The 21,725-nt window shown below is 39.2% G+C and overlaps 2 protein-coding genes across 2 annotated transcripts; one reads left to right on the top strand and one right to left on the bottom strand.

Annotated features, from left to right (window-relative positions):
• The first annotated feature begins 2,718 nt into the window (after nucleotides 1-2,718).
• Nucleotides 2,719-3,669, top strand: LOC133764300 (olfactory receptor 4S2-like). The gene has a single exon (XM_062197971.1). The coding sequence runs from the start codon at nucleotides 2,734-2,736 to the stop codon at nucleotides 3,667-3,669; it is 936 nt and encodes a 311-aa protein (XP_062053955.1). The 5' UTR covers nucleotides 2,719-2,733.
• Nucleotides 3,670-20,512: 16,843 nt separating this feature from the next.
• LOC133764299 (olfactory receptor 4C16-like) lies at nucleotides 20,513-21,445 on the bottom strand. The gene has a single exon (XM_062197970.1). The coding sequence runs from the start codon at nucleotides 21,443-21,445 to the stop codon at nucleotides 20,513-20,515; it is 933 nt and encodes a 310-aa protein (XP_062053954.1).
• Nucleotides 21,446-21,725: the final 280 nt, after the last annotated feature.

Below are 21,725 nucleotides of genomic sequence, written 5' to 3'. Positions count from 1 at the left end.
CATTGTTACATTTGTGGATTAAGTTTATAATAATAAATAGAAAAATTGGTAGGGTTTTAAATCTAGCAATAATATTTATTTACTGTTAATTTTGGTACTGAAAATCAAAGATCAGTGCTGGGCTTGCAATTTGGCTTCACCTATGGAGGAAAACTTTAGGGAAAAGTTTTCCCCATGGTCATTATCATTTTGCATCACTCTGTATAAATAGACCTTATATGAAGTTAAGAAAGGAGCATTACTTGCCAAAGGATCTGTGAATGTAGGTTTTTGTTAAGTGAGAAAACCAGCAATAAAGTGTACTGATCTGCACCAGCCTTTGCATTTTGGGGGCCAGGGGTTCTGCGCTACTAACTCTTCACAAAGCAGTTCCTCAAGTGTCAGTCTTATTTGACTTTGAACATCTGCACGGAAAGCATATGCAGAAAAGAGAGGACATAAAGCATCTCAAGACCCGGGTAATACTGGTGAGATCTTGTTTCTTTTTAAACTAGTTCAGAATATGCCAAAAGGAGAATTCAACTGAGGTTTTTGAGTTTAATTAATTTTATTCAATTTTTTACAGTGAACAAATTTCATCTATATATATTGAGGAGCATAGTGATAATTCCACTCCTGAGAACTGTGGTTTTTCCGCATAATGCTTTTTGAGTTCTTTACTTAATGGAGGATTAAACTTGTGATTATAAAGTAAATGGAAAGATTGTCATTGCAAAGATGATAATGACACTTATCTATACATGACTATGAGGTAAAGTAACTTTAAATAAGAAAATACCAAGCTACTCTTTCAAAAAAAGTGAGGCTTTATCCTACTTGAATACTCAGAAAGCAGCAGGGTAGGGTGGGTGGATCCTTGAGAGGTATCTTGGTTTAAAGGGATATTATTCCTCTAGGATCCTGCAGTATGGATAGTAGAGAAACAGTTCCAAGTCTTGTCAAGGCTGTTTCTTCTAGATGGAAGTCAAAAAACTTCAATAACAATTGCCAAAAAATGCTACAATTTGATCTCCCTTAAACTGCAAGGCTTTCATAGTAGAGGATCATATATGTATGTGTATATTTGAATATCATGTATATATGTATATAATTATTCAGGAAAACCAAAGGGGAAGGGACATTTACAACAGGAAGTGTGCTTAAGTCTGCATTTGAATTATTAAATTACTATTACTGCTCTGTTAATGTCATTATTTTATAATGCCCAAGAGAAGGTATTCCTGTACTGACTACTTTAGCAATGCTAATATACACAGATGAAGAAACATAGATGCGTAGTGCCCCCCAAAATGATAGCCCATGGCACAATATTGCTGCAGAGAGCTAGCTACACTCACAGCTCAGCAGGAGCTCCAAGCGTGAAGGTTAAGGCATATCAAGGAGCTGGAGTCTCAGCTACACAACCTGTAACTAGAGGAATCATTTACATCCATGGTCTGATTTGAGAAAGAACCCTGAAAATCTCTTGATTAAACTGTCCCATATACTTCTTTCTACCCCAACATACCAGTGACTCTACCACAGCACTTGGAATTTTAGCAAACAAGATTCATTCATTTAGATAAATATCATATTCTTTATGAGCCCATTACAATATCATGGAGTGATGATCTCTCCCTGAAATATTTAATGTACACAATTAGGGGAAACACCACACAGCATTCTAAACTTGAATAATAAGAAAGACGATAAAGGCAAGTGTAAAAGGCAGAATCTTTCATTTTTTTCCTTTATCTGTGTTTCAGTTACCAGAAAAAAGGAAATGTTTAAAATACCATAGGTAAGTAAATACTAGGGGAGCCTTGGGAAACTTGAGCTTGAAGATGGAGAAATCACCCACGATGGCACTTCTCATGCTTTCAAACAAAACTGATCTTGAATTGTCTCCTGAAATTTCTTCAATGTTTTATCTTCTGTTATAACGGCCTTACTATCAAGGTCTATGGCTATTTCGAGCCAGCAGAAGTGATTTAATTTCACGGTAGAACTCACAACTGATATAGTGGGTGATCGTAAAATTAAAACTCTATTGTTTTCTCAATAGGATAAAGGAAGTTCCATGAAGTTAAATGACTCACCAAGAATTCCAATATTATTATTTCAGACTCAGATTTGTATAATCTTTTGTCTTGTTTCCACTCTACCACATGACCTTTTGACTAGAAGACTAACCTGAGAGAGGTGTGGGGCATAAGTTCATTTGTACAAAGATCTGAGCTTCATAAAAAGGAGAATTTGCAAATATTACACAGTCTCCTTTACTTTGGTACTCATCTGTGAATTTGATGCTTGGTCATGGTAGTTTATGGGGCATGTTTTCACTTCCAGCTCAAGAATATTTCAAGATATGTAATTGTTACCATATTTCCAAAAGTAGAAGTTGACAAAACAAGAACAAAGCGAATTTTAGAAGCAAGTGAATAAAACTTCATCAAAGGTAAGTGAAGACAGTCACTTGGTAACATGAGAAAGTTTACTCTATCTCTTTGGAGTTCACTTCCTCATCTGAAAGGAGGGAAAGCAATTCTTTATGAAGGCAAAAAGACAAGAATAGGTTTACATCAATTTCTTTAAGTACGCAAGTTAATCAGCAGTAATGACCTGTTATCCCATTATTAGTTATTGCTAACATCCACGGGTTATGAGTTAGAAATGGATGCTGTGAGTAACTTTAATGTTTCTTTTAGGTAATATTAAGTGCCTCTTGGGAACTTGGCCTTGTGGACTTATTCCATGGAAAAAATAAACAATGTCAGTGAGTTCATTTTCTGGGGACTTTCTCAGGACCCAGAGGTTGAAGAAATTTGTTTTGTGCTGTTTTCTTTCTTCTACACCATCATTCTACTGGGAAACCTCCTCATCATGATGACAGTTTGCCTGGGCCGCCTGCTCAAGTTTCCTATGTATTTCTTTCTCAACTACTTGTCTTTTGTGGATATTTGTTACTCTTCAGCTATTGTTCCCAAGATGATTGCTGACTTGTTAGCAGAGAAAAAAGCTATCTCCTATGCGGGATGTATGCTGCAACTCTTTGTGGTGCATTTCTTTGGGTGCACTGAGATCTTCATTCTTACTGTGATGGCCTATGACCGTTATGTGGCTATCTGTAAACCACTGCACTACATGACCATCATGGACCGGGAGAGATGCAATAAAATGCTGCTGGGGACATGGGTGGGTGGGTTTGTACACTCCATTATTCAAGTGGCTCTGGTAGTGCAATTACCCTTTTGTGGACCCAATGAGATTGACCACTACTTTTGTGATGTCCACCCTGTGTTGAAGCTTGCCTGCACAGATACCTACACTGTTGGTGTTGTTGTGACAGCTAACAGTGGCACTATTACTCTGGGAAGCTTTGTTATCTTGCTAATCTCCTATACTGTCATCCTGGTGTCCCTGAGAAAGCAGTCAGCAGAGGGCAGGCGCAAGGCTCTCTCTACCTGTGGCTCCCACATTGCTGTGGTCATCATCTTCTTTGGTCCCTGCACTTTTATGTATATGCGGCCTGACACAACCTTCTCAGAGGATAAGATGGTGGCTATATTTTACACCATTATCACCCCCATGTTAAATCCTCTGATTTATACTCTGAGAAATGCAGAAGTAAAGAGTGCAATGAAGAAATTGTGGAGAAGAAGGATTTTCTTGGAGGCTAACAGCAAATAGTTTAAAATAGTAATTTAAGCTGGATAACCTGATATTTTCTCAGCCTTGGTTGACTCATCTGTAGGGTAAAGATAATAATAATAAAAAAACTAATAAGATTCATGAGAATTTCAGAGAATAGCATAGTCTAAAGCAGAAAGAGTATTATTTTCGTTTTCACCTCAATATTTCTTTTTTAAATATTTATTTATTTATTTACTTGAAAGGCAGATTTACAGAGAAGCAGAGGCGAGAAAAAGAGACAGAGAAACAGAAAAAAAAGTTTTCCACCCGTTGGTTCACTCCTCTGATGGCTGCAAGGGCCAGAGCTGAGGCAATCTGGAGCCAGGATCCAGGAGTGTATTCCGGGTCCCCCACAAGGGTGCAGGGGCCCAAGGACTTGGGCCATCTTCTACTGCTTTCTCAGGCCATAGCAGAGAGCTGGATTGCAAGTGGAGAAGCTGGGATTCGATCTGCCTGCCCCTATGGGATGCCGGCACTGCAGGCTGCGGCTTTATCTGCTACACCACTGCGCCAGCCCCTCACCTTAATATTACATAAGGTCTAAAAAATCCTAAAATATATATGACTGAGAAATCTTGGTAAATCAGAATCTCATCACATTCACTCAGCATTATTATGTTTCATCCTCCTCTTTTGCCATTTTCTTTAAAGATTAAGAGTTCACTACAGAGAACTTCAGATTATTTCTTGGATTTAGAACTCTGACTGGAACATATTGAGCCATCTACGTGTTTAAATCATGCAAATGATAGAATACATGAAAAACAACTTTTCTGATCTCATGCATTCTGGTATAAGTCAACCAAGCACAGTTGCAGTGAAAATGTAGCCTAGCAAGCTATACAAATGGAAGCTGAGGTGCATACAAATGTGAAAAATATACAACACAAGCTTAAAAGATAAATAACCGTTTTCATCCTCTAATCTTGGCAATAGCTTTTCCTTAGTACACATTTTCTTTACCAAAACAATAAAGAAATTTGACTGATTAATGTCTCTATGCCCCCCTTTTCTATGGTAATATCCCGTTAAAATCTCCTTGTTCTAGACAAACATTTCATTCCTCTATTAACTCAGTTTGTCTTGATGATACAATTTTCTTTCACCAGAAACCATATGTTTCTGTATTCTCTGACTGTATATAAACATCAGTGATCGTGATTATGCCATGGTTTTGATGTCATCTCCAGAACTCAATTCATCCGTATTCCTAATGTGTATTCAGGCATTAATCATGGTAAAATTTAATAGAATACCCCAAACTTGGTATCTGATGTGGTTGCACCCACAGCATTAAAGACATAAAGGTTAAAAAGCCAGCAGACATCTGACTTAGAAGATGCAACTGCAGTATGAGTCCTGCCTTGAAACCCCAAACATCTGTCTTTATTGTCCTGCCTTAGGCATATTCTCCCTGGTCTCTACATATCTTTGTTTGCTTTATTTTAAAATGAGATACAAAATGAAAGTTTAAAAGCCTTGGAAGATCAATAGAATGATTCTATGATATTTTTTAAATATAACAGAGCATATTCTAGGAGATTGTTAGCAAGTAGGCCAATGCTAAGGATATACAAATTCTTAAACTTCTAATAATTTCCTCTGGTGTTTCTAGAGTTCAAGGGCACACCTAGGAACTCAGGTTTGGAAACAGACTAGATGATCCTTAATGATTTTATGACATAAGCATCTTGAATTAATAGAAACAACCAGCTTTTAGAATAAATATTCCATTTGTTCTGCTATCCAACATGAAGATGCTACAGTTGAACTAAATTTAGAAAATAGAACAACGCATTAAAGTTGTCCATTTGAAATTTCTGCATATTACCCTTTCTTCTATGACTGCGAAAGAGGCTTGACTCTCAGGGTCTACTCATGATATTGAAGGTCTAATGTAGCAGATGACAGATTTCTTGGGACTCAAAGATCAGGGAGTGTAACATACAATTAGCATTGAAGTTTCCATCAGTGGCTTTATAAACATAAGCCTGTTCACAAACTTTCCTGGGAGTCAATCCTTACAGAAGCTCGGAGACTTTCCTCTTGGTAAAAGGAAGAAGATAAGACAGGAATCATGAGAACTTAAGCTCCCCTCACTTCCACTGAAGGTCAGTCTGATCACAAAAAAGGCTTTTATTCAGCACATGTATGATCACAGCTTTGGCTGCTAGCTTTGAAGTTTTACAACTTTTCTGTAACAAGAAGACTAATAGAACTTTGTTTGAAGCCTTCAATCCTTATCATTCTACAGATGGAAAAAAAAAAAGATTTGTTGAATAGTGTAAACCTTTCCCCCTGTGTCTTCTGAACCAGTGATTACACCTCTAGCCCCTGGTTCAGTATGACTTTTTATTTATTTATTTATTTATTCATTCATTTATTTGACAGGCAGAGAGGACAGTGAGAGAGAGAGAGAGAGAGAGAGAGAGAGAAAGGTCTTCCTTTTCTGTTGGTTCACCCTCCAATGGACGCTGCGTCTGGTGCCCAGCCGTCGGCGCACAGTGCTGATCTGAAGCCAGGAGCCAGGTGCTTCTCCTGGTCTCCTATGTGGGTGCAGGTCCCATGGACTTGGGCCATCCTCCACTGCACTCCCGGGCCACAGCAAAGAGCTGGACTGGAAGAGGGGCAACCAGGACAGAATCCGGCTCCCCGACTGGAACTAGCACCCAGGGTGCCGAAGCGGAGGATTAGCCTATTGAGCTGCAGCACCAGCCTCAGCATGATTTTTATAAGCAAAATTTTATATAATGCTTCACCAAATATGCAATATAGTTTCATGTTTTCCCTGTGTGTTATCTTTTTGGCTAGTTATACATATTTAGGGTGCAAAAATACTTATCACATGTGAGGTTCTCCAGAATTTTACTAGGTTTGTAGTACCTGAGTGGGTTTGCCTGATTCAATCAGTTTTCTGTTGTGCCCTATTCTTTTAAAGAGAGCAATTACAGTGAATGCAATCTGTTCAGATGAGCAAGGTGATACTATTTTAAGCATAGGGACAATAAATGATACATGGACATTACTAACCCCATTGTGTAGTCTGGAATTAAGCCAAACCAAATTCAACTGAGGTCAGTGGAGCACCATATCACACACAGACTTGTGAACCGATTCAAATACCTGTTATATAAGCCGTAAGTTTCAGGATACTTTGTTAAACAGAAATATAGACAATGGTGATCCAAGAACAGCCTGGACAAACTGTAAATGTGGGGAGTCTGAGGCATGCCCATGAATTAATAAAAGCTCTAATTTATTCTAATATAATTTGAAAGTAATAGTGTAAAATGACAAGCTACAGAAAATGGATTTATAAAGGTAGCTAAGTAGACATTAACCTATGTGTGTGACAGAGGCCAAAGAAAAATGGCAATTTTGTGTGGTTGAATGAAGGAAGCAATGTGGAAGCAAGTCTGACCAGCAATCTCATACCTAAAGTATTAATTTTGTTCAATGACTTTGTTCATTGATGGGGTGGGTCCCAACCTTCTCCCAAAGGCAGGTTAGGGATATCTCCTCTAATCCACACCAAGGGGGGTATTAAGTCCATTATGGAGTGCTGTGATGAGTCTTGGAGATTCCATGCCCAGGAAGTCCTCCACCCAGCCAAATCCAAGAGAGGGAGTGGGAAGGAGAAGCAGAAGACTATAAGCCATACCCATGAAAACTCCAATGTGGATAGAGACTGAACTCTCAGTTCTTTCTTGAGTGCATTCTTCAGTGTATTAGTACATGATTACCACAAAAATGAAGAAAATTGTTTTTAAAAAATGAATTGCACAGGGTGGCAGGATTGTTCCCATATGATGTATTTGAGGCTCATCAATGTTGTGTGTATTAGTGCTCCATTTTTTCAACTGCTGAATAAGTTGTAAAATAAATTAAGATAAAACAAAAAACACCCATACCATGCACTTTAGAAAATCTCAAGGCAGCATGATGTCTGCTGACTAAAGTAAGTATAACTGAAGTTTTTATCATTTTTGATGAAAGAATTACAGTTCTAATTATGTCTAGGATCACAGAAGACAGAATAAATTGTAAAACATCAGAGCTGGGAGGGAACAGATGTCTTGGGAACCATAGCCCCTTGAATACTGGCTCAGAGAATTCAAGTAGCAGAGATAAAATGGGTGGGGTATGCTCTCTTCAAGGCTTGCAAATTATGATGATAGCCCACACACCTTTGCACCTTTTGTATTTGTCAACATTGATTCTGTGGGTAGAATTTCACCTAACAAATGGCTCCAGCACCAGAGGCTTCAATTCCCTTCAAACATGCCTCAATACCAAACTATCTCCATGATATTCTTCGTGTCTGTATTAATAAGCAGGCAGATGGCAGGGTTGAATAAGAGAGCAGTCAAATATAAAACAGAGCAAAGACCTAGTCTGCCAAGGATGATTGTTGGGCTGTTAAGTAAAGATAATGGATAGGAAACATGCACACAACACTGATGTGTGAGCTGTAGGTGGTGAGGACTTTGCACCACTCTTGGATAAGTAGGTTCTCAAGTTGGATAGGATGGTGATGTAAGAAATAAACAAGTCAGCAAAGTTCCAAATGAATATTAACTCTGTGGTGAAATGATTCATTAAAAATAAAAACAGTCTTAGTGTCAGTGTAGGGTGTGGACTCCTCCTGCAAAGTCAGCCCTGTGTGGGGGAGTGGGGTGATGGTGTTCTTCCTCAAGAAGCATCAGGGACAGGCTTCGGTGAACAAGTCCATCTTTATTCAAGTCCACGTATACTTTTAAAGGGCAGACAGAAGTGTAACTAATACAGGGTAACCATTCATAGGACAGAACCAACACAGCCGCCAATATGCCTCTCCAATCAGCTTGAAGGTCACTTAGCTAGGGTAGCTTTCCAGGTGGGCTTGGGCCACACCCAGGATCAGTTTACCTGATTGGCAGAAGGTAAGGGTGGAAGAAAATGTGGCTGGGGCTCCCGCTGCTTGCCAGCAGTGAGGCTAACTGCATGGGCCAGGCAGTCAGACTCACAGGATCAACCACAGTGGAGCAGTGTCAGCAATGCAACTTCATAGTTAAAAAGTGACCTGCCTGATTGGTGACACAAAAGAAAAGTTTGAAAAAATTGGTAAGCATAAGAGTAAATTCATAAATGATTCAATAATGAGCACACCTGTCTGCCCAGGATGATCCTAGGGAGAGTTGGCTACATGGAAATCATAGGCCGAAGGTCACCAAGATAAAGTTATTGGTGATATTAAAGAAATGCTATTAAAGCCTCTTGGCCAAGAAACCATGGTTGAAGGTGGACTTCCACTGACCCAGTGGTCAATCAACAGTTTCAGAGCAAGCATGGAGGTTAAGCAGACACCAAAGAAAGATAAGTAACTGAGAAGAAAAAACATGAGCTGTTCACTAAGGTGATGAAGAAGGTGGTGAAGAAAATGAGTGAGTTTTCAGAGAGAATCGCAAGACAGCAAAGTAAGAATTGCTCATAGCATGCAGTCTCCCCATGGTCATCACCAAAAGGCCACATGAGGAAAATTCTGTGCAGATTTCACATTATGTTTTTCTGTGGACTTGATGCACTACAGGGGAAGGTTAATATACCTGAAACACCAGAAATTTTGAAATTATTCATTTATTTAAAAATCATGTTATTCAGTAAATATGTTTTTATTACTTTTTCAATGAGAACAATTGGTAGTAAGATACAGCAATGAACAAAATACATAGAATATGTAGTATGGGTAGAGTGCAAATTAGAAGAAAATGTACAACAACTGTAATAGCACAAATAGTCAATTAACTGTAATTGTGATCAACAAAATCTCCTTGTCTATGTACAATAGAGTACATAGATAATTTAAAATGAAGCACACTTTTTCAGTTAAAATGTTTGATGTAGTTTCAGTTTTATATTTTAATCGTGGCCTTCAGGTATCTTGAATGTATGAAACAGCCAGAGGGGTATCTTTACTTCCAAGGCAGGAAGGCTACTATAATTCTCAGTCCTTCTCAGTGACTAAAAGGGAATTGACAAATGCCTTCAGAGTTCAATGGTCTCATTAAGTTAAATACATACTCTGGGCTTGCAAAAGCAGAAAGTGACCTTGTAAACTGATTACAAATATTTTAAATGAAGAGAGAAAAACCCTAATAAAACCCTAGTACACAAAAACTTGGAGAAAAGCTACCCATTGTATGGGTTTTCAATACATCTATGAATATCTGGAATGTATTTTATTTCATAGCTCAGTTTTCATTGTAATTTATATGCTCACATCCTTGTCATCTGGAGATGCAAATGATTCATAACCAAGAACCCAACAATGAGGGAAGAAAAAAAATATTGGAGAAATGTCAGCATCTGCTCAAGACAATATGAACATACAAAATCAACACCTTGTAATTGCTTTACTATATTTTGTCCTTTCCTTAACTACTTTCTTTCTTATATTTTTTATAATTGAGGACTTGTTTTGTTTAGAATTCCATTTTATCTTCTGTCTTATCTTTTCATGTTAAAGACTTTATTATTAGAGAAGTTTCAGTGTAGAGGAGTGTTGAGTATAAAGCACAGATTTCCCATTTGCCCCATGCCTGCATCCGTGTATGGATTCCCTAGTAATTGCCACTCTCCTGCAGGGTGAATCAGTTGTTACAACTGAGGAATTTATGTTTATACATCATTTATCACCCAAAGTATGTAGTTTACAATAGGGTTTCCTCTTAGTGTTCTACATTCTGTTTCTTTCTTTCTTTTTTTAAATTTATTTGACCTGTAGAGCTATAGACAGTGAGAGACAGAGACAGAGAGAAAGATCTCCTTCCATTGGTTCACTCCCCAAATGGCCACTATGGCCAGAGCTGTGCTGATCCAAAGCCAGGAGCCAGGTGCTTCCTCCTGGTCTCCCACGAGGGTGCAGGGGCCCAAGCACTTGGGCCATCTTCCACTGCCTTCCCGGGCCACAGCAGAGAGCTGGACTGGAAGAGGAGCAAGCCGGACTAGAATCCGAGGCCCATATGGGATGCTGGCGCTGCAGGTGGAGGATTAACCAAGTGAGCCACAGTGCCGGACCCCCATTCTAATTATTTCTAAATAATGTGTAATGGTGTCTGCACCATTACAGTGTCATGTCTCTGTGCTCTGGCTACCTATACCTCCTGTTCTCATAACTTGGAACAACCACTCACCATTTTACTGTTTCCCTAGTTTAACATTCCCCTGGACTCACATTGTACTAGTCTTCAGGTTGGCTTCTTTCCTTTAGTAATATGCATTTGACATCCCTCCATATCACTGCATGGCTTGATAGCCAATTTTTTAAGTGTTGAACAATGTTCTGCTTAATTTAGATAGAATATGGATATAGCATGTTAATGTATTTGCTTATTTCTAGTAAAGTACTTATTTATGTCTGTGAAAAGTGCAGAGTAACAGAGATATGCAGAGAGTCAGAGAGGGGAGAGAAAGGGAGAGTGAGAAAGAGAGAGAGAGAGTTTCCATCCACTTGTTTACTCCCTAAATGGCTGCAATAGCCAGGGCTGCGTCAGGCTGAAGCCAAGAACCAAGAATCCATCCAAGTATCCCAAGTGGGATGAGTGAATCTGCAGTAATTAGTTTCAGGGTGATGAAGATTTCAGTAGACATATTCTTTCAATAATACCCAGACATGCCCTGGCTGAAAAATTACAGAACAAAAAGTTTGAGGAAGTCATTGAAACGATGAAGGATGTTCAAAGGAGATGACTAAACGGATCAAGTCAGGATTAAAAATAATGCAATTTATTAGTAAGCTCTTTTAAAAAATATTTATATTCATTTTATTTGAGTGTGTGTATGTGAGTTGGAGAGAGATAGAGATAGAGAGAGAGAGAGAGAGAGAGAGAGAGAGAGAGAGAGAGAGAATCTTCCATCTTCTAATTTAGTTTTCAAATGTTCCAGCCAGCCAGGGTTGGGCCTGGCCAAAGCCAGGATCCTAGTACTCAACCCAAGTCTCGCACATGGTTAGCAGGGATCCAGGTACTTGAGATACCACCTGAGGCCTCAGGGTGCATATTAACAGGAAGCTGGATCTGAAGTGGATCAGCTGGCATTTGAATTGAACACTTCAACATAGAGTGCAAGTGTCCTAAGCAGTGACTTACCTGCTCTGTGCACACCATCCTCCAAGGTAGGATCTTCATCTGCTTCACACTAACTCTAAATAGGATTATTCGTTTCAAGAAGGTGAAGCTGAACAGAGATATGTTTAGTTCTTTGGGCAAGTGTCTTAATTCTGGCGCTCCTTTTCAGCAAACCTATTGTTGGCGTCTATTTAGGCAATGTATATTAACAAGTTAAATTTGTTTACTGGGAAAAACTCACTATTTTGCTTCTTCAAAAAGGAGATATGTCTTTCACAAGTCTATTTGAACATGGCTCATATGTGTTCTTTATTAACTCTTACCTTAATTCCCCCCCCCCCCACAGGCAGAGTGGACAGTGAGAGAGAGACAGAGAGAAAGGTCTTCCCTTTGCCGTTGGTTCACCCTCCAATGGCCGCCGCGGTAGGCGCGCTGCGGCTGGCGCACCACGCTGATCCGATGGCAGGAGCCAGGTGCTTCTCCTGGTCTCCCATGGGGTGCAGGGCCCAAGGACTTGGGCCATCCTCCACTGCACTCCCGGGCCACAGCAGAGAGCTGGCCTGGAAGAGGGGCAACCAGGACAGGATCGGTGCCCCGACCGGGACTAGAACCTGGTGTGCCTGCGCCGCAAGGCAGAGGATTAGCCTAGTGAGCCGCGGCGCCGGCTACCTTAAAATTTTTTAAAAAATAAATGATGAAAGAGATTTACCCAGCTGTGGCTAATACTCTGTCAAAATTTTTTTAAAAAGAATTGTTTTACTTACTTGAAAGGCAGAGTTACAGAGGGAGAAAGTGAAAGAGCGAGAGCGAGAGCGAGAGTGAGAGAGAGAGAGAAAGCCAGAGACACACAGAAAGAAATCTTACATCCTCTGGTCCACTCTCCAGATGGCCACAACATCCAGGACAGGGTCAGGCAGAACCCAGGAGCCAGGGGACCCAAGGAGTTGAGCTATCGGCTTCTGTTTCCCAGTGCACCAGCAGGGAGTGGGATCAGAGATGGAGCATCCAGATCTCAATTTGACACCCATCTTGGATGCCAGCATTGCAGGCAGCAGAGCAGCTCGTAATGCCGTAATGCTGGCACCCTTTGTCCATTTCTTCCTCTGTGTGAATCAAGAATGAAATAGTGAGTGAGGCTGGCCCTATTGTTGGGTATTTAAGATTTGCCCTTTTGTATGTAAACAAGGTTAGATGCTTTCCCTTTTCTATAGCTCAGCATTTTTTTCACTTCTGCTTTCAAAGTAGTTACACTGGGACTGGTGCTGTGGTTCAGTAATCTAAGTGGTAATTGCAACACTTGCATCCCTTTCCAGAGCACCAGTTCAAGTCCCAGACACTCCACTTCTAATGCAGCTCTCTGATAATGTAGCTAGGAAATCAGAGGAAGATGGCCCAAGTGTTTGGGCTCCTGCCACCTACATGGGAGACTGTGATGGAGTTCCTGGCCAGTGGCTTTGGCCTAGCCCAACTCTGGCTCTTGCAGCCATTTGGAGAGTATACCTGCATATGGAAGATCTCTCTCTTACTCTGCCTTTTGTATAAATAAATAAATAAAATATTTTTGAAGCACATTGTGCTAAATATATTGGTGACTTTATTAAATCAAGAATTACCCTCTGAATTTTCACTTACATAGTTTGTACATCAAGTTTTTAACCAAGCTTTACAATATATGTAAAATATACTCTAAAACTCAGAGAAAATGCAATAAGCATTTAGATCTGTTTCATGTGTCTTTGAGTAAACTGGGATTCAGCTGATCCAGGCTGGGCTGGGTTTAATTTCAAACTTTATAATTTCTTTCCTCCTTCTATTCTTGGGTTTGTTGTGTTCTTGATTTTCTAAGTCCTTGAAATACATTCCTGGATCATTTATATGATGTATTTCAAATGATTGTTATAAACTTTCCTATTAACACTGCTTTTCTTGCATTCCATAAGTTTTTCTTTCCAAGAAACCTTTTATTTAAGGAATACAAACTTCATACATTTCAGCATTAGAAATTTAGGAACATGATTCTTTCCACCGTAACCCACCCCATTCTCCTAACCCTCTTCCTCCTCCCTCTCCTATTCCCCTTCTTATTTTTACTAAGATCTAATTTCATTTAAATTTATACACATGTGGCTAACTCTGTGTTAAATAGAGTTCAACAAAAGATATATATATATATAAAACTGTCCCTCAACAGTCGAGACAAGAGCTGTTCAAAGTCATTGCTTCTCAAAGTGTCAATTTCACTTCTACAGATTGCCTTGTAGCACCTCTTTTAGTCAGGGAAAACATACAGCATTTGTCCTTTTGGGACTGGCTTGTTTCACTATGTATAATATTTTCCAATTTCATCCATTCTGTTGCAAATGACCAGATTTAATTTCATTTTTTATAAATACTGTATAGAATTCCATGGAGTACATATCCCCATATTTTAATTATAATTACCCTATAGTACGTATTGAAATCTGATATACTGTTGCCTCCATCTTTATTTTTGTGTATAAGACTGCATTAGCAGTTTGGGTTCTCCTGTATTTCTGTATGAATTTCAGTAATGTTTTAATGTTTTTCAGTATCTGAGAAGAATGTCCTTGGTATTTTGATTGATTTAACATTGAATCTGTAAATTGCTTTTGGTAGTATGCACATTTTGAAGATAATGATTCTTTCAATACATGAACATGGGAGATATCAATTTTTTGTATCTTCTATTTCATTCCTTAATGTTTTATAATTACCATCATAGAGATCTTTGACATCCTCAGCTAAATTTATTCCAAGGTAATTGATGTTTTTAGTAGCTATTGTGAATGAGATTCTTCTTAGAAGTTCTTAGCTGTTTCAATGTCTATGTATACAAGGGCTGTTGATTTTTGTGTGTTGATTTTATATCCTGCCACTTTACCAAGCTCATTTATGAATTCCAGTAGTCTCTTAGTGCAGTTGTTTGGATCCTTTATGTATAGAATAAAGTCATCTGTAAATAGGGATAGTTTGACTTCCTCCTTCCCAATTTGTATCCCTTTGATTTCTTATTCTTGACTAATGGCTCTGGCTAAAATTTCTAGTACTATATTGAATAGCAGTGTTGAGCATGGGCATCCTTGTCTGGTTCCTAATATCAGTGGGAATTTTTGCAGCTTTTTCCCATTCAATAGGACACTGGCCATGGGTTTGTCATAAATTGCCTTGATTGTGTTGAGGAATGTTCCTTCTATACCCAATTTGCTTAGAGTTTTCATCATGAGAGGCTATTGTATTTCTCCAAATGCTTTCTCTACATCTATGGAGATATGGCTTTTATTCTTCAATTTGTTGTTGTGATGTGTCACACTGATTGATTTGCAAATGTTGAACCATCCCTGCATACCAGGGATAAATCCCATATGGTCCAAGTTAATGATCTTTCTGATGTGTGTTGGATTAGATTGGCTAATATTTTGTTGAGAATTTTTACATCTATGTTCATTAGAGAAATTGGGCTGTAGTACTCTTACTCTGTTGTATCTTTTTCAGGTTTAGGAATTAAGGTGGTGCGGGCTTCATAGAAGGAGTATGGGAGCATTTCCTCCCTTTCAGCTGTTTTGAATACCTTGAGAAGAATTAGAGTTAGTTCTTTTTTAAATGTATGATTCAGCAGCAAAGCCATGTGCCATCTGTTTCTGGGCTTTTCTTTGTTGGGAGGGCCTTTATCATTGATTCAATTTCTGTCTTGGTATTGGTCTGTTTAGGTTTTCTATGTCTTTATGGCTCAATTTAGGTACTCTGTATGTGTCCAGGAATCTATCTCTTTATTTTAGGTTTCCCAGTTTGTTGGCATCCAGCTGTTTATAGTAATTTTTGATGATTATTTTTTATTTCTGTGGTGCCTCTTTTGTTATATTTCCTTTTTCACCTCTAACTTTATTGATTTTGGTCTTCTCCCTCCTCTTTTTGTTAGGTAGGCCAATGGTATATCAATTCTTTTTTTTTTTTCAAAAAAAAAAAACAGCTCTTCATTGTTCTTATCTTTTATATATATTTTGATTTCAATTTTGTTGATTTCTTCTCTAATTTTAATTATTTCTTTTCTCCTAAAGTTTTGAAGTTTGGTTTGCTATTGTTTTCCTAAGATCTTGAGTTGCATTGATAAGTCATTCATTTGGTGCATTTCCAATTTCTTGATGTAGGCACAATTGCTATAAACTTTCTTCTTAACACTGCTTTTGCAGTATCCCATAATTTTTGATAGGTTGTATTGTCATATTCATTTGTTTCCAGAAATTTTTTTTATTTCTTTTTTATTTTTTCAGTGACACACCGTTCATTCAGGAGCATGTTGTTCAATATCCACGTGTTTGCAGATGTTCTAGAGATTCTTGAGTTGTTGATTTACAGCTTCATTCCATTGTGGAAAGTGAAGATGTGTGGTATGATTTTGATTTTTTGAATTTGCTGAGTCTTGCTTTAAGGCCTAGTATGTGGCGTCTCCTAGAGAATGATGCATGCACTGGTGAGAAGAATCTGTGTTGTTTGACACTAGGATGGAAAGTTCTTTAGATATCTGTTAGGTCCATTTGGTCTATTGTGTCAATTAACTCTACTCTTTTTTTCCTTGCTGATTTTCTGTCTGATTGATCTGTCAATTGCTGAAATTGGGGTATTGAATCCTCCATTGAGAGTCTCCAATGGTATTGAATTACTATCGTATTGGAGTCTATGTCCCCCTTTGGATCCATTAATATTTTTTTAAATAGCCAGGTGCCCTGAAATTAGGTGCATAAATGTTTATAATAGTCACATATTCCTATTGAATTGATGCCTTAATCATTACATAGTGATGTAGATTGTCTTCTTAGATTGTTGTCTCTTCGAAAAGTTTTTGTGTTAAAGTCTATTTTGTCTGATATTAGGATGGCTACACCAGCTCTTTTGGTTTCTGTTAGCATGGAATATCTTTTTCCATCCTTTCACTTTCAGTCTGCTTGTACTTTTGTTAGTGAGATGTATTTCTTTTTTTTAATTTTTTTTGACAGGCAGAGTGGACAGTGAGAGAGAGAGACAGAGAGAAAGGTCTTCCTTTGCCGTTGGTTCACCCTCCAATGTCCACTGTGGCTGGCACGCTGTGGCCGGCACATCACACTGATCCGAAGCCAGGAGCCAGGTGCTTCTCCTGGTCTCCCATGGGGTGCAGGGCCCAAACACTTGGGCCATCCTCCACTGCACTCCCTGGCCACAGCAGAGAGCTGGCCTGGAAGAGGGGCAACCGGGACAGAATCCAGCGCCCCAACCGGGACTAGAACCCGGTGTGCCGGCGCCGCAAGGCGGAGGATTAGTGAGCTGCTGTGCCGGCTGAGATGTATTTCTTCTAGGCAGCAAATAGATGGGTTTTGTTTTTTAATTCATTCAGTCTGTGTCTTTTAAAAAAGACTTATTTATTTATTTGAAAGAGTTAAACAGAGAGAGAAGGAAAGGCAGAGAGAAGAAAAGGGAGGGGGAGAAGGAAATGGAGAGGCAGAGAGAAGAAAAAGGAGGGGGAGAAGGAAAGTGAGGGCAGAGAGAAGAAAAAGGAGGGGGAGAAGGAAAGTGAGAGGCAGAGAGAGAGAGAGAGAGAGAGAGAGAGAGAGAGATCTTCTATCCACTGGTTCACTCCCCAAATGGCCACAATTGCCAGAGCTGTCTGACCCGAAGCCAGGAGCCAGGATCTTCTGCATTTCCCACATGGGAACAGGGTCCAAAATGTTTAGGTTATCTTCTGCTATTTTCCAGATGCATTAGCAGGAAGCTGGATTGGGAGGGGAGCAGCTGGGACTTGAACTGATGCCAGCACTGCAGGAGGTGGCTTTACCTATTACACCATAGCACTGGCTCTGATATTCAGTTTTCTTGTAGATTTTCTTAATTCTTTTGCTTATTTCAAATGTCTTGTACTCAAGGTCAGAAATTCTTTTCTCCACATGGTTTATTCTGCTTTAAATATCTCAATTATAATTTTGTTTAATAAATTAAAGGTTTCATCTATAAAGTTTCCTTTTTCCTTCTTAATGATTTATATCTCATTCATATTTTCAATCATATCTCTCATTAATTTTGTCATTTCATTCATCTGTCTATACTCTCATTTTTAATTCTATTTCTGGTATTTCAGATATTTCCTTCAGGTCATGATCTAATTATGGAGAACTGTTATGTTCTTTTGGAGGTGTAATGTTACCTCACTACTTCATATTTCCTGTGCTCTTATGTTGCTGTCTGTGCATCTGGTGTGATAGCCTCCTTTTTATGGAGTAAATTTTATTGTAAAAGAGTTTATATGATTTAGATAGAATACAGAGTTTTACTTGCTTGGCTTTGTTTGTAGGTGAGCTCAGAAATACAGTCCCTATGTGATTTCTTTTGCTTTAATCAATGTTAGCTGTGTGACAGAGTGCTCTTGTCTGCTACAGTACATAGGAGTATAAGTGTGACTTTGACATAAATGTGGGTTTCCTAGGATGTGCATCTCAGTCCACAGAGAGTCCAGTGTCAATCATAGGGGTGAATGTGATAGCAATGGACTTGTTCTTGGTGCTGAGGGAGACAAAGGAGTTTGTCCCCTTGTCCCACTAGCAAGCCTGAGTGATGCCTGGGTTTGTGGCCCCAATTTCTGTGACTATAGTACTGTGTGATGTAAATGGACCCTTCCTCGGGTCCTTCACGCAGAGTGCAACTGGTGCTGCTTATGACACTAACAGCCCTGGAGGATGTGAACTGAAACCTGCTGCAGTCCCACAAGGTAAGCAGCAGTTTCTGTTCTGGCAGGTAAGCACCCACAGAGTTGGAATACAGGAAGGTTCTTCCCTAGGCCCACTAGGTAGATTCCATTAAGACTGAGGAAATTAGTACTGATCATGACAGTCATGGTGTTGCAGAGTACAATTGGGTCATTACTCAATTTCCCAGGTTGGGAGAAGATCTTTTATGGGCTGCTACCCCTGGTAGCACCCAGAAGCTAAGAGAAACTCCACTGGATCCTTATGCCTAAAATCTCACAGTTGCAGAATGCAAGGACTTTGTCCTCTGTCCTACAAGGTGCCCTGACTCTGACTTGGCATTTCTGGTAGCAGTGGTGCAGAATTCAGTTGAACAATTTCCACAACTGATCCTGGTGCTCTGCAGCAGTGAGATGGAAGAGACACAGTGAGTGTAGCTTGCTTTTTCAGAGCCAAGCAGTTGCTCAGACCACAGTCAGCTGGTCAGGGTGACTGTGGAATTCCTCCTTAGCTGTGGATGGTGGGCACAGCAACTTTTTCCTACCTTGACTTGTTAAGATGGTGATTCCCAGTTGGTGGATGGCTGTGCTGTGGGGTCAGTCACAGCAGCATCTCTGTCCTCTTTACTCACTGTACCCAAGAGTTTTCATTCTGCTTTGTCACTTCTGTCAGTCAGAACTCTGGCAACGTAGTCCTTCCTTTGTTTATTTTTCTTATCCTAAGAAAGCTATAGTCAGAGTGGCTTCACCATGTTCAGCTACATTGGATTTCCTACATCTAAATTATTTATCATTTCTTTTCTTTTTAAAATTACATACATATATATTTCAAGAAATTTAATATATTCGATTCTCAGGATCACAGCAAACACTTGGTAATTACTACAATTCTCATGTTAATGTAACATTAATGCAAACACAACAGCTTCTATGTGCTTCATAGATACACTATAAGAATATAATGATATTTCAATTATTCCCTCACTCTTTCCTCTCTTCCTTCCTTCCTTCCTTCCTTCCTTTCTCTTTTGAGTTTTCTCCTTTTGCATTATCTAAGTCATTCCACATAGGGGCAGGGCCCAAATATTTGGAACATCTTACACTGCTTTTCCAGGTGCATTAGCAAGTACCTGAATTTGAAGTGGAGCAGCCAGGAATGGAACTGGCACCCATATGGGTTGCCAGTGTTGCAGGTGGCAGTTTAACTTGCTATGTCACAGTGCCAGCCCCAACATAACTCTTTTCAAGAGCATCTTGTTCATTCTTTTTTACATTCCAGATTTCTAATCAACAGTCAAGGTGTCTGACACTGTCTCTGAGTGAGTTTATTTTCATAATGCAAGATGCTTCTATACTATACAAAGTGAAAAACAAATTTATTTCAGAGATTGGTCCACTAGCAGAAATTTCGTTCATTACTTACCTTTAAGACTATCCATTAATTAGGCTACACTAGTAAGCTGTTCTTTTCAGGTTAATTCTACTGTGTTTTGGTTCCCTTTGTGTAAACCATGCCAGAATCCTTTCTTTCTCTGTCAGTTGATAAAAGGATACTTCCTACAAGGCCAAACTTGATAGTTGAGAGGGAAGCATTAATTTAACAGAGGTGGGTGGTAGGAAACACAGATTCATTCATTTGAAGCATTTATCAAGTTACTCTTGCTTCCTTACCTATTCAGGTTCAACTCATATCAGTTCAAGCAGGTGCACCCCCTATTCTAGGCTCTAGATATGAGCATATATCAGGGAAACTATAAGAAGATGATGCTGACAGTGAAAAACAGGAAAAGTTATTGACTTCACATAAATATTTGTATCTCATGTTATATCCTTCACTACATAAGTGACTCAAAATACCTAGTGGATATTTTCAGATTGTCTATTTTTTGAAGACCCTAATCCTATAACCCAATTTAGGATTACATTAAATCCACAAAAAAGGATAACAGATAGTCTTAAGTGTGTTCTATATAATTTGAAACCATTAAGAAGGATTTAAAACCTTTATTCATCTTTTGTCATCTGAGATCAACTTCTTGCTCCACAGTCTCCCCATGGCATTTTTCACCTCTGCATTTCTCAGTGTATAAATCAGAGGATTGACCAATGGTGTTCCAACTGTATAAAACACTGCTATCATCTTATCCATAGGGAAAGTGGTGGCAGGGCGTGTGTATATGAATATGCAAGGACCAAAGAACAGGATGACCACAGTGATGTGAGAGATGCAGGTAGAGAGGGCTTTTCTCCTCCCTTCAGCACTGTGGTTCCTCAGAGAACGCAGGATGATCACATAGGAGAACATCAGCAAGACAAAGCTCACTGTGCAAATGGCCCCACTGTTGGACACCAGGAGTAGGTTGATCACATAGGTGTCTGCACAGGCGAGCTTCAACAATGGTTGCAAGTCACAGAAGTAATGGTTGATCAAATTGGGTCCACAGAAAGGTAAACTCAAGGCAAGAAAAATCTGAGCTGAAGAATGCACACAGGACCCCACCCAGGCCACAGCCACCAACACACCACATACCCTTTGGCTCATGATGGTCAGGTAGTGCAAGGGCTTACAGATGGCCACATAGCGATCAACAGCCATGAGGACAAGGATGAAGATCTCCAGGCAGCCAAACAAATGGGCAGAAAAGACTTGGGTCATGCATTCACTGAAAGAAATAGTAGTATTCTTCAAAAGTGCATCCACAATCATTCTAGGAGCTATGGAAGTAGAGAGGCAAGTATCAGATAAGGATAAGTAGAAAAGAAAGAAGTACATTGGACTCCCAAGAGCCTGACTGGTCTTTATGGTAACAAGAATCAGCAAGTTACCCAACAGTGTGCCCAAGTAGATAAGCAAGAAAATGGCAAACACTATTTTCTTCCTAATAGGATCCTGTGTCAGTCCAAGCAGAATGAATTCAGTCACATTATTATTCAGCTGCATGATGTCATGAATGAGGAGAAGGGGCAAGGTTGAAATTATTTATCTGCAAGAAATAAAGGCATCAATTTACCATCTGCTGTGAATAATTATGAAATATTTTAAGTAAAATTATTCCTCATCAGAAATATTTTAATTGTTAAAAAATCCTTTTTTGAAATATTTTTAAATTATTTATTTGAAAAGCAGAGTTACAGAGAGAGAGAGTCAGAGAGAGAGAGAGAGAGACTCTTCTATCCACTGGTTCACTCCTCAAATGGCCAAAACCACTAGGGCTTGTGCC

This window comes from Lepus europaeus, chromosome 7 (assembly GCF_033115175.1).
Source record: "Lepus europaeus isolate LE1 chromosome 7, mLepTim1.pri, whole genome shotgun sequence".
Lineage (NCBI taxonomy): Eukaryota > Metazoa > Chordata > Mammalia > Lagomorpha > Leporidae > Lepus > Lepus europaeus.
This window is presented reverse-complemented; position numbering and strand designations above follow the sequence as displayed.